Source organism: Fusarium graminearum, chromosome 2, assembly GCF_000240135.3.
Source record: "Fusarium graminearum PH-1 chromosome 2, whole genome shotgun sequence".
Taxonomy (NCBI): domain Eukaryota; kingdom Fungi; phylum Ascomycota; class Sordariomycetes; order Hypocreales; family Nectriaceae; genus Fusarium; species Fusarium graminearum.
Genome location: NC_026475.1, coordinates 7,932,460 through 7,944,091, shown reverse-complemented (window position 1 = coordinate 7,944,091; position 11,632 = coordinate 7,932,460). Strand labels below are relative to the sequence as shown.

The following is an 11,632-nucleotide window of genomic DNA, read 5'->3' as shown; positions in this document are numbered from 1 at the left end:
CACCAGTCTTTTCTGAAAGTTGACGACCGGCTGCAAGCCTATCGATATTAGGGATCAGGCATGGCTTGTTGTTACTTGTGCGGGCTCGAAAATTATAACAAATAAACTGGTTCATTCACTATGTTAACCGCGACGTTGAATCATCAATCCTGTATACCAGGACCAGGACCAGGACCAGGACCAGGCCGAAAGCCATCTGCCGTCCTCTCCGTAAGCGACAACATCGGAGCCGACATTTGTGCGGACGCTGGCCCGCACACTAACGCTAAACAGGGATGCTAATGTTTCTGGCTCTGGGGAAAAGGTCAAATGGAAGTCAAAACGAGACAGATCATCGTTGTACCCCGCATTCTGATGGCTTCCTGACGATACGCATGAACAAGTAATCGAATTGAACGCCGAGCTAGAATGAGCCCGAGAAAGGAGATCGAGTTCCGTCGATCAAAAATGATTTGAACTGACTGCGGAGGCTAACTAGTGTTGGTCGTAAGGTCTTGGTGGGCCAGTGAGCTGACACTCAATCATGTGAGGTCTGGATGAATCCGGCATATATAAAGCCAACGCTGGCCTCACCTCCAACAAAAGATTTGAGACAAGATCTTCACTATGCCAAGACTGCCATTTCCAGCATTCAAATCCCTCGTTATACAACCCCTCCGCATAACACCCACAGCCATCAATCGGTCGTATTACAGCACCATGATGCGAGCAGCGAGATACTATGGTAGAGAAGACATTCGTGTCGAGCAAGTTCCTCAGCCTTCCGTCAAGGCAGGACAAGTTAAGGTTAGTCCGTTGGTCCATAAAGATTGGTAAATCGCTGAAACTGAACCCGTCATTAGGTTGCCCCGGCGTTTGTCGGCATCTGCGGAACAGATTTGCACGAGTATTTAGGAGGCCCCAATTTCTGTCCAACAACACCTCATCCCATCACTAAGGAATCTATTCCTGTTACCCTTGGACACGAATTCTCCGGTATCATCACCGAGGTCGGTCCTGATGTTGAAGGTTTCGAAGTCGGCCAGCCCTGCGCTATTCAGCCAACCCTATTCTGCGGCCACTGTGCAGCTTGTCACAACCACGCCGAGAATGTCTGTCACAGTGGTGGCTTCATAGGATTGAGTGGAAGTGGCGGAGGATTAAGCGAATCTGTTTGCGTCAATGCCACACATGTTCATCCTCTTCCTCAAGATCTGCCTCTAGAGATTGGAGCGCTTGTTGAGCCTCTCTCTGTTTCGTGGCACGCGATGACTGCGGCACCAGATATTAACCCAGATTCTAGAGTTGTGATCCTCGGAGGTGGCCCTATTGGCTTGGCCATGATTCTATGTCTCAAAGCAAAGGGCGTTGACGAAATCATTGTTTCAGAGGTCGCAACCTCACGTCAGAAATTTGCGAGAGAGCTTGGTGCCACGTGGGTTGTGAATCCGATCGAGGAGAACCTCAACGAAATTGTGCTCGCTTTGACTGAGGGCAAGGGTGCTGATGTTGTGTTTGATTGTGCTGGTGTACCGATGAGGTGAGTATCCCTAATCAAGCAGATGTGCTTTTGATAACACTTTACTAGTATCAAAAGCGCATGTGAAGTCGTCAGGCCTAAGGGTACAGTAGTCAATCTCGCCATCTGGGAGAAGGAGATTCCCTTCAATCCCAACTGGATTACGATGAAGGAGAGCTCATACAAGTCTGTCTTGGGATACACCCACAAAGACTTCCAGGCTGTCATTGCAAATCTTGCTTCAGGTAAGATATCAGACCCTAATCTTGATACTGACAGCTAACGAATTTTGTAGGTGCTATAAAGCCTAGCCAGATGATCACAAGAAAGATAAAACTCGAGAACATCGTGGAAGATGGAATAAAGGCGTTGATTCATGATAAGAATAACCAAGTAAAGGTGTTGGTGGATATGAGCGACAGATGATTGCGTTATCTCATAGAGACTAATTCATTGGAATATTTAAAAGCTCTTCCCGTCAGTATACTATGCAGCCTGCCGACCAGAAGCCGAGCAACAAAATCCCTTTCCAATGTTGAGTGCCTGGATCTCTTAGACATCACCTCCCACAGCCTGATCTGACCGTCGCGCATGCTTAGCCCTTTCCGACGAGCCCAAGGATAAGGGTGCATAAAGTGCAGTGGCAAATACTGTTGATCCAGGACTGGGTAGTCATGGTCACCTCTTGACTAAGCCAAACCGTAGCATCCCGTCGACTAAGCAGCTGAATACGAAGCCCTCAAGGGTATCAGAAAAATCGACCGCTGGAAGCATAAGAGACGAAATTAGTAGACCAGCTTATGCTACTTGGACTATGGTCTTTAGGCTATTTCTTTTTGTAACCTAAGACTTAGGAGGTTAACCATTCTACCCAGTAGGCAGCCTTGATGACTTGTACAGTGCATGTTCATCCCGCCCGCTCTTGTTCCTAGCAATCAACATGGACTATTTTGCTCACGCGGCAGCTCTGCATATTCATTGGCGCTTTAGTGGCTGGAGCTGAAAGCCGACGTTGCACAGCAGTAACCGGCCAAGTTCTCATTGATCCATTCAAGAGCTTGGAAGGTAGCCACCAAGTCAATTTGGGCGCGTAAAGTGATAAAAACGTGCAATATGCAATCTTATCCTTGAATTACGCGGAGCCTGATTTCCCAACGTGTGAAAGATCGTCACTAGCAGACCAGGCTGTGTCATACTCATGTTGACCATTAAATACCCAGTCTGCTCTACGATCAGTCGTAAGCCTGCATTACCTGAATCCTTACGTATCACTTACTCTGTTGTTTAGTTTTTCTTTCATCATAGCTGTAAAACACTTTCGACTCAGTAAAAAGAGAAGCGACCTCAACAATAATGCCACGGAATTGAGTTCATTATAATCATGGTACTAAACGAACAGAATGAACCCATAGTGGTTGGGCATGAGAGGCCAACCTATGTGTAAGCATACTACCTGTATGGGCTTTTCATGACCTTAGGGACTCATCCGAAAATAGATCACATGACCTCACTGTTTTGAATCCTCAGAATCTCGTCATAGGAGTAGAGAAGGAGCCTTGGATAGGAGCGAGTTGTTCTGACGATGAAAATCACACTGGGCCATTCTTTTATTGTATGCATTGCAATGAAACGCAGTGTGACAATTGTTGGTCTACCCAGAGAAAACACAAGAAGCCTGACCCCGGTCACAACAAGACCAGTCTTGAAGATGCCATCATAGTGCATTCTACACTCAACGTCAGACTGGATGAGTATGGCCTTCTGAAAGACCAGATTGAGCGGCTACGGACGCCCGAACCGCGGCGCTTGGATCGAATTGCTAGCGAGTGGTTTGGAGTCAAACCCAAGAATGACGATGGAGAGTTCCTTCTGACGGAGGGACTTGCATATGATTTGATAATGGATCCTGTCTGGACATCTGCATCAAGTATTTACCCTGGGCTGGTATCATTTATTGGCGCGACAGGTTTGCATATCCATGTCCATACCTGCGCGATCATTTACTGACCCTCATAGGCTCTGGAAAAAGCTCTTTGATAAGCCTGTTGTCAAAGGTATATATTGACTTGAGCGAGGGAGAATCCTTTTGGTGGCTGATACTAATTCAATCTTAGTTCTCATCATCCCCGCTTAGGAATCTGTTCGAAACTCCTACTGTTGGTGATTCGGGATCTACTGACTCAACTTCTTCAAACGTCAATCTCTATTCTGACCCGGACTCCTTCTTGAAAGAAAACCCGCTTCTTTATGCGGACTGTGAAGGAATGGATGGCGATGAAATGCCTGCTGCTATGCGGAACACTCCCCCGTCTGCTTTCCAAACATGGGGTCTCGATGCCCGTGATATTACTTGGGAAACAGAGCCCGGTAACGGCGGGATATGGACCAGGAGGGTGATTACCAAAACTCTCTTCCCACGAATTCTTTATATATTTTCCGACGTGGTGGTATTTGTTCCTCACAACAGAATGTAAGGCCTCTCCCAATTTCGGCAATTTCGAGGACTAATGATCATAGTGGACTAGAAGAATACATCTTTCAACTGGCCCAATGGGGCTACAGCGCGACTGTGCAAGCATACAACAAACCCGTACTGCCGGGCGTCATCATTGCTTTTGTCAATAGAGACGGACAGGTAGATCCTAAAGACTACGACTTGGACAAAGCCAAAGATTCACTGTTCGATAAACCCAGTTTCAAGGACATTACTAGGGACCCAAAGCTGCAGGAGCACGTTGGATACTGGGCAGAAAATGGCCAGAAAATCACAACCGCGGAGGAGCTTCTCTTGTGCTATTATTCTTCCATCAACGTTGTTCAATTTCCTGATGGTAAGGACCCTACAAGAATGCGTCAGCAGATAGCGAAGCTCTACCAGAAGATCAACACAGTGTGCAGTGATCTCCGCAAGCAAAGGGAAATAGCTCTCATGAAGTGGGATGCTTCCACTCTTCCTCGATTTATCCGCAAGGCCTTTACACATTTTGCGTGTAACTATCAAATCCCATTCAACTTTTCCGATGCCTGGGTTGATATTCAACGACTGTCGTTCAACTACGAGGGCTCCATTTTTGATCTGGCTATAAAGACTCAGAAGGCGCGTGGTATTTCGGGCTGGGAATTGTGGGAAGCAATCAGCGTGTTTTCTGCTTCATGTCTTTTCCTGAACTGCGTCAGAGAGAACCAACCAGGTATGTGTTTCCGAATGAGGTGGCGAGTCATCCAAGAAATCTAACCTCGTTATGCTTAGGGTGTAGACCGTCTGAATTGCATTGGGAGCAATTTGATAAAGCAGCAGAGCGTTATTGGAACAAGTTCTGGCCTTGCAAGTTCCACATAGAAGGCAAAGATGGAACTCAATACTGTGTGAACGCACCCTCAGGCCACCCGCATCATCAGATCGGCCAGAACATCAGAGGAGAAGACAAGTCACACGAAGCGAGTCACACACCCGAACAACTCAAGACAAGCTTTCGCGAACCTGTTGATAACGCGTTTCGGCAATTCAAGAGCAGACTCAAAGGAAAAGATTGGCATGCACGATCCGAAGAGGCACTCAAGATTCACCAACAGCAGATACCGGTATTTTACAACACCATCCCTGACATAGACGAGTTTCTCAGTCATTCTACATGTCTCATCTGCTTAAATGGGGTTCCGGAGCATAGCCTTCCCTGCGGACATATCATTTGTAGATTGTGTGCAAGGGATGTCGGGAATCCAAATTCTGGGGGTTTTCTTCGACTAACGGAGTGTCCTCTTCATGTGCACCAAAAAGATCTGTGGATTCAAGGCTGGGCAGGTTTCGACAAGCCTTCACAAGCAGGGTTGAGGATTCTATCCCTGGATGGGTATGGGCTCGCGTTTCAAGTCTTCGTGCTCTGCTAACAAGCCTTCAGTGGCGGCATTAAAGGAGTGGTCATCATCGAAGTGCTGAAAAGGCTTCAAACATGTCTTGGCAAAATACCTATCCGCGATTGTTTTGATCTCATCGTTGGAACGAGGTATGATCATCAAGCAAGCTGCTAACTGTTTCTTAGAGCTAACAAGAATTGTAGCGCTGGCGGCATTATTGCTGGCGCCCTTGGACCTGGCGGACTAACCATTGAGGATTGCGGCGACAAGTTTGTTGAAGTTTCCAATAAAGCCTTTACCAAGCCCAAGCCGAGTATTATGCCGGCTAAAGTCGGATTTCTCGTTAACAAGATGACGGCTTTCTTGAATCACGGGCTATACCTTTCGGAACCATTTGAGACCTCCCTGAAGAAAGAGCTGCCTGACATACCAACCTTCGGAGGCAATTACAAATTTAAGAAACCATCTGTCAAAACAGCCATTACGACATCAACAAGAGAAGGCCAAGTCATTGTCCTGAGTAACTACAACAGGGTCCCACCAAAACAAGGTAGGTCTAATATTGCATCTTTTCGGCGGTACCAACGTGCTAAACATCTACCAGCTTTCTACCAGCTACAAAGACTGGGTCCAGGCCATGAGATGCGGCTATGGGAAGCGTAAGTCAAGTCTATGACTCGAGCCACATCGTTCTGACACTAGGTAGAGCAAGAGCCACGTCAGCAGCACCACTATACTTCCCACCATTTTGTAGAGAAGGCAACTTCGACACCACCACTGAGGGTACAAAGCAGGTGTACCTCGATGGCGGTCTGTGGCACAATAACCCCATCCGGATTGCCGACAGTGAAGCCGCAGCAATCTGGCCCGAAAATACACACGCTCATCCGGATATCCTCTTGGCTATTGGAACTGGATACCATGAGTCTGAGATCCACGCGAACAATGGGACGCAGGTTTACCTTGAACAGATCATCAATGATGCCGTGCCTGGAGCTCAAAGTGCGAAGGAGAAGAGCTTCCTACGGGGGATCGCTGAGACTGGCATGAACCAATTTACGAGTAGCCTTAACAGCGAAAGGATCTGGCATGAATGGCTGCAAGCAAAGTCACCAAGCACTGAATTCGAGTCCCGATACAGGCGCGTCAACGTCGAGTTTAGCCGAGTCGTACCGATGGATACTCCGACAACTGAAGCATACGATTGTTGTCAAGAGGCTGTCCGAAAGCTTCCAGACGATCTTTTTGAGTCTATCGCTGACCAACTCATAGCATCATGCTTCTTTTTCAGGATTGACAGACAGGCTACGCCTGAGTATCCAAGAGAGGCATATCAGTGCCACGGTAAGTTAGAATCGGTAGCTGAAGAGCTGATCTAACCTCTCCAGGTGTAATTGAATGCCGCCTACAGCCAGAGGCCATCAAGCTTCTCGGTCAACGCTTTGAGTCAATGCACGTTATGCACAAACTGCCATTCTTTACCATTAAGGAAACCCACAAGAACGGCCCAGATCCTGTCAAGTCTGTTTCTATTGAGAGTGTGGTAGCTCAGATGAAAGACAAAGGCCAGTTCCAAATACCTCTTACGGTTGAAGTCACGAGCGAACTTGCCGAAACGGAAATCCTTCTCCACATGCGACAGAAGGGACAGGTAATCAGTGGCTTACCAAGAAGGCTAAAAGACGACGAAGATGATGGTAAGTGTAATCAATCCGTTCCTTACGTTGGTATAGTGTTTCTCAATACATGTCTTAGGTGTTTACGAGGCTGTTGGAAAGCGACATGATCAAGCGTCGCGCTTGAGACCTTTGGTGGATTTCATCCTGAGACGCACTTCTAGTGAGGCGTGGATGAGCCCTCCTGGAAGTGATACAAGCTCGAAGTGGCGTCACAACTCGTTTAAGAGGATTTTGATCAAGAGGAAGAAAAAGTTCTGATTATGTGGCAGTTGATACTTGTTGAGCATGTATCCTCCACAATTAGTTTGATCATATGTGATATAAGGTAGATATGACTAAAGAGACGGCCGTTCGTATCTTGCACACTATCCCTTAACTTGTGTCCATGGGGGAATGAAATAGTAGCAGATGCCATGAACAATACAAGCAATACAACTTGCTACCCTCCAGTGAGTGTCAGCATTCGGACATGAAGTTGTTGGAACTATGAGAAGGACATACCAGTGTATCCAATGCCAAGATGGGAACCTGCTACCGACGAAAGCCCCCATACACCTGGCGGGATTCATCCCTGCTCCTCCATATCCATATCTAGTAAACGCGCTTCCAAAGCTCATTGTCCCAACACTAAGTCCGACGAGAAATGGACCTAGTGCTGGACCTATTATCTTGGCCTGTCTTGGGTCCAGCCCTACGCCAAACGCAAGGAACAGGAGCACAGTAGAGAAGACAAGTTCAATGACGAAAGCCTCTCTTGCTGGTACGACCTCGGTGAAAAGCCAGCAGCCTCCAGTCTTGAAGTCTCGGCCTCCCCAGCTAGCTCTGACTAATAGACCAGCTAGCGCAGCACCGCCAATCTGGGCTGGTATATATAAAATCATACGCGGGAGGGAGCAAAGACGAGCACAAAAGGTTGCGAACGTGATGAGTGGGTTAAAATGTGCGCCTGATATCGCACCAAAGGACGTGATAAAGAGAGTAATAAGTATCACATTGATTATACCACCGACAAGCGGACCTATAAAGGCGGCATTGTCGAAATTGCCTAGCTGCCTGGTCGGTTGAGCAGGTATCACGTCAGGTGAAGAACTCGCCCATATCGTAACGAAGACAGACAACATGGTACCTGTTCCGAGTTAGCCTATTGTTAACTGAAGTGACATGAAAAAGTTACCAATTCCTTCTATTAGTGCTGCCTTCCATAAATCGATATTGGTGATAGGACGGAGGTCGATCAATTCCCTAAATGACATATGTGGTGTAGCATCAGGTTGGTGCTCGAGTAACTTCTCATCTTCACTTGTTGCACCATCGATCACGTATGCCTGATTGGCACCGAGTCGTCCGGCGAAAGGCAAGTCATTGCTCTGAAATCGAGGACCTGTGTGCTCAAAGCTGGGTCTAGACTCGATCTCTCCGTCGCGAGCTTCATGGCTGTTGGTTCGCCTCATTGTAATTCCCATGATCTGTTTACGGCAGTTGTGACTGACTGGATCTACAAAGACGCCTTATACATCCTTACTTGTATTCAATGATTGAAAGAAATCTTTAACCGAGTTGCTGAGACTACTTCACGTAATCATGATGAAGCACTCGTCTTACAAGGGCTGCGCTAGTGGTACCTGACATATATGATGACAGAGGCTGACTAATGCCGACATAACCGGGTGATCAATAAACTATTGCAGCGACAATTGGTTTGAGACATGAAGCTGAAGTTGAAGTCGGTGAAGAATGATCAGGAATTAGTCTGCAATCACCTGAAAAATAGAACGGTAACCTTGCTGTGTATCAAGGAACTGTATTATGTCAGAAGGTTAGGCCTCAAGACCCCGAGACATCTCAAGGCGAGAGACTCTTCATCTCTACCATCGGTTCCAGTAATTGGCTTGGTTCTCTATCAAACATAGAAGACTGGTTGCGTCAGATGAATTACAAACGGGCACCAACCTGGATAACAAGTAATCATGCGCTCTTGAGCATAAGCGGGGATATAGATATTGGGGCCATTTTAGTTGCAGGGGAACATGTTGATCAACGCAAATAACGGCACGCACTCAGTGAGCAGTGTGAGTATATATGTGCGAAACCGGGCTTCTGGTACCAAAGGCTCATCCCATTGAGCATAATCCTGGGCACACAGGGCAGGGATCTAGTCGAGTCTTTATGTGAGTCTGAGAGGTCTAAGGCGATAAGCATATTTCTTATCTGCCTTGTTTCAGTGTTGATAGCGAACGTAAGCCATCCTTAGATTAGCTCCCTGTTCAAATGAGCATCCCAGACCTCTTGGCTAATTAACCCCAGTCTCCACCTCCATGTTTTGTTCACTAGCGTACCAACTGGGAGGCTAGGAGGCGTAGAGATAAGGTCACAGCAAAGTATGTACCGAGGATTAAAGAACCCCTTGCAGGGCCTCTAATTCCCGTGGCAGACAGTGTACAAATATCAGTGACTTGTTGCATCAAAAGCTATGAGTTTCAGGATAATTGCCTCAAACACGTCATGAAATGAGCTGTTAAAGACTTGACTTGATGATAGTCAAAGATGAACAGTAATTCTTTTGTGCATTCACGGTAACTGACTCGGCTTCCGGAATGTCCAACAAGCTCAGCTGTCTTGGACTTCCTTGGCCTTCGCCAGCCCGTTAGCTCGTTATCTTGATGTCGATCTTACGCTTCGACCAACCACATTTCACCAACTCCCGATGCCTAAAGATAAGCATAAACGCCACAGGCTTAGAGTGGTGGTTATCTTGGTTCAACACTCCTTATCTCGCGTGAATTCGCCGGAAAGAGTAAAATGATCCTGAACAAGTAATGATATCCATTTCTTGGCAAAACACTACAGCAATCTCCCAGATATCGAGATCCCGAGCTTCATTTGCCCCAGGTTTATATATCAACCCCATGGAGAACATTAGCACGATGAATGGAAATCCCCAGTAGCTCAAGTCAACACTGAATCTGTTGCAGAATGGCTAGTTCTAAGATCACACCGGTCACTGAGTGGCCAGACTATTCTGTCGACCCGACCGGTGGTGATCCTTTCACCAAGGATTTGAATGCACCATATGATAAGGCAAGTACTTGCTAGCAATCCGCTTTGCCTTGCAGATCTAACCAGAAAACAGGGAGACTTGGCTTGGATGTTAGTATGCACGATCCTTTGTTGGCAGATTACACCCGCCATCGGCTTCCTGGTAAGTTTCTCAATTGTCTCTCAATAGACATATCTAATCTCAGCAGTATGCGGGTATGCATCGCCGAAAGGCTGCCTTGACAATGGTCCTGCAGTCTCTCTTCTGCGCCTGCGCGGTCGGTATCCAGTATTGGATCTACGGTTATTCTCTTTACCAAAGTCGTACTACAAACCCGATCCTCGGTGATCTTTCACTGGCGGCTTTCCGCAACGTCCTTGCTCAGCCGTCGCTCGCGAATGGCGATATCCCTGAGCTTCTCTATGCCGTCTTTGGTGTTACTTTCGTGACAGCAACTGCCATGATCTTGGCTGGAGCTATGTTGGAGAGAGGCAGACTTTGGCCTAGCATGGTCTTCCTTCTCTGCTGGACGACATTTGTATACTACATGTATGTATAACACTTCTGTACGGTTGGGAGAAACTGACAACCTTGCCATAGCCTAGCATACTGGGAATGGAACCCAAGCGGATGGCTCTACAAACTCGGCCTCTACGATTTCGCCGGCTCAGGACCCGTTCATATCGCGAGTGGCTTTGGAGCCCTTGCTTGGTCAATGATGCTAGGTCCTCGAATCCCCGATGCCACTGTTACCGACCGAAAGAAAGCCGTGCATTACAAACCTCACAACCCGTTGCTTATGTGCTTCGGCACTGTGCTTATCTGGTTTGGCTGGTTCGCCTTTAACGGCGGTAGCACAGCCAACCTCAGTCTTCGATCGATCTATGTTGTTGTCAATACGAACATGTCAGCATGTGCTGGTGGTTTCGGCTGGGTTCTCCTAGGATACCTGCACACACGCAAGTTTAGTCTTGTTGGATTCTGCTCTGGAATCATCGCGGGACTTGTTGATATCACGCCTTGCGCAGGTTACACACCCATCTACGTGGCACCAGTTATTGGTCTGGTTACTACTGTCGGCTGCTTCTACACTGTCAAGTACAAGTACCTCCTTTCGATCGATGATGGTCTGGATATCTTTGCCATCCATGGAATTGGAGGGTTCATCGGCGATATCTTGACAGGTCTCTTCGCAGCCAAGTTTGTCCCCGCCCTGGACGGAGTATCTGGAGATTCATATGCTGGAGGATGGTGGGATGGCAACTACAAGCAGATGGGACTGCAATTGGCTGGTGCTACTACTTGTGCGGCCTGGTCCTTTGTCATCTCCTGCTTGCTTCTCTTCGTCATTAACAAGATCCCTGGGCTGCATCTTAGAGCCAGTGAGGAGCATGAGATCCGAGGTCTCGATTTCAAGTACCTCAGCGATGTTGAATGGGAGGACCACTACATGAATGGCGGCATTACCCCCTTTATGGAAGGTACACCAGTCAGGGCTGTAACACCTCAGGAAGTCGTTGAACCGAAGAATGAAGAGAGGAAGATGGATTAGAGTATTTATAG

At 47.4% G+C, this 11,632-nt stretch overlaps 4 protein-coding genes across 4 annotated transcripts; 3 read left to right on the top strand and 1 right to left on the bottom strand.

Moving 5' to 3' along the window:
* Nucleotides 1-606: 606 nt before the first annotated feature.
* On the top strand, nucleotides 607-1,924 carry FGSG_03061 (uncharacterized protein; the record flags this gene model as incomplete). The annotated part of the gene is made up of 4 exons (XM_011324418.1): nucleotides 607-786; nucleotides 843-1,519; nucleotides 1,568-1,743; nucleotides 1,794-1,924. The coding sequence occupies 4 exons, from the start codon at nucleotides 607-609 to the stop codon at nucleotides 1,922-1,924; spliced, it is 1,164 nt and encodes a 387-aa protein (XP_011322720.1).
* Nucleotides 1,925-2,879: 955 nt separating this feature from the next.
* On the top strand, nucleotides 2,880-7,290 carry FGSG_03062 (uncharacterized protein; the record flags this gene model as incomplete). The annotated part of the gene is made up of 12 exons (XM_011324417.1): nucleotides 2,880-2,938; nucleotides 2,995-3,464; nucleotides 3,515-3,552; nucleotides 3,613-3,968; nucleotides 4,016-4,689; nucleotides 4,749-5,349; nucleotides 5,398-5,502; nucleotides 5,557-5,903; nucleotides 5,958-6,012; nucleotides 6,108-6,697; nucleotides 6,742-7,050; nucleotides 7,109-7,290. The coding sequence occupies 12 exons, from the start codon at nucleotides 2,880-2,882 to the stop codon at nucleotides 7,288-7,290; spliced, it is 3,786 nt and encodes a 1,261-aa protein (XP_011322719.1).
* Nucleotides 7,291-8,168: 878 nt separating this feature from the next.
* FGSG_12521 (uncharacterized protein) lies at nucleotides 8,169-8,483 on the bottom strand (the record flags this gene model as incomplete). The annotated part of the gene is made up of 1 exon (XM_011324416.1): nucleotides 8,169-8,483. The coding sequence occupies one exon, from the start codon at nucleotides 8,481-8,483 to the stop codon at nucleotides 8,169-8,171; it is 315 nt and encodes a 104-aa protein (XP_011322718.1).
* Nucleotides 8,484-10,005: 1,522 nt separating this feature from the next.
* Nucleotides 10,006-11,621, top strand: FGSG_03063 (uncharacterized protein; the record flags this gene model as incomplete). The annotated part of the gene is made up of 4 exons (XM_011324415.1): nucleotides 10,006-10,114; nucleotides 10,185-10,231; nucleotides 10,278-10,618; nucleotides 10,670-11,621. 4 exons carry the CDS (start codon nucleotides 10,006-10,008, stop codon nucleotides 11,619-11,621), a joined length of 1,449 nt encoding a protein of 482 aa, XP_011322717.1.
* Nucleotides 11,622-11,632: the final 11 nt, after the last annotated feature.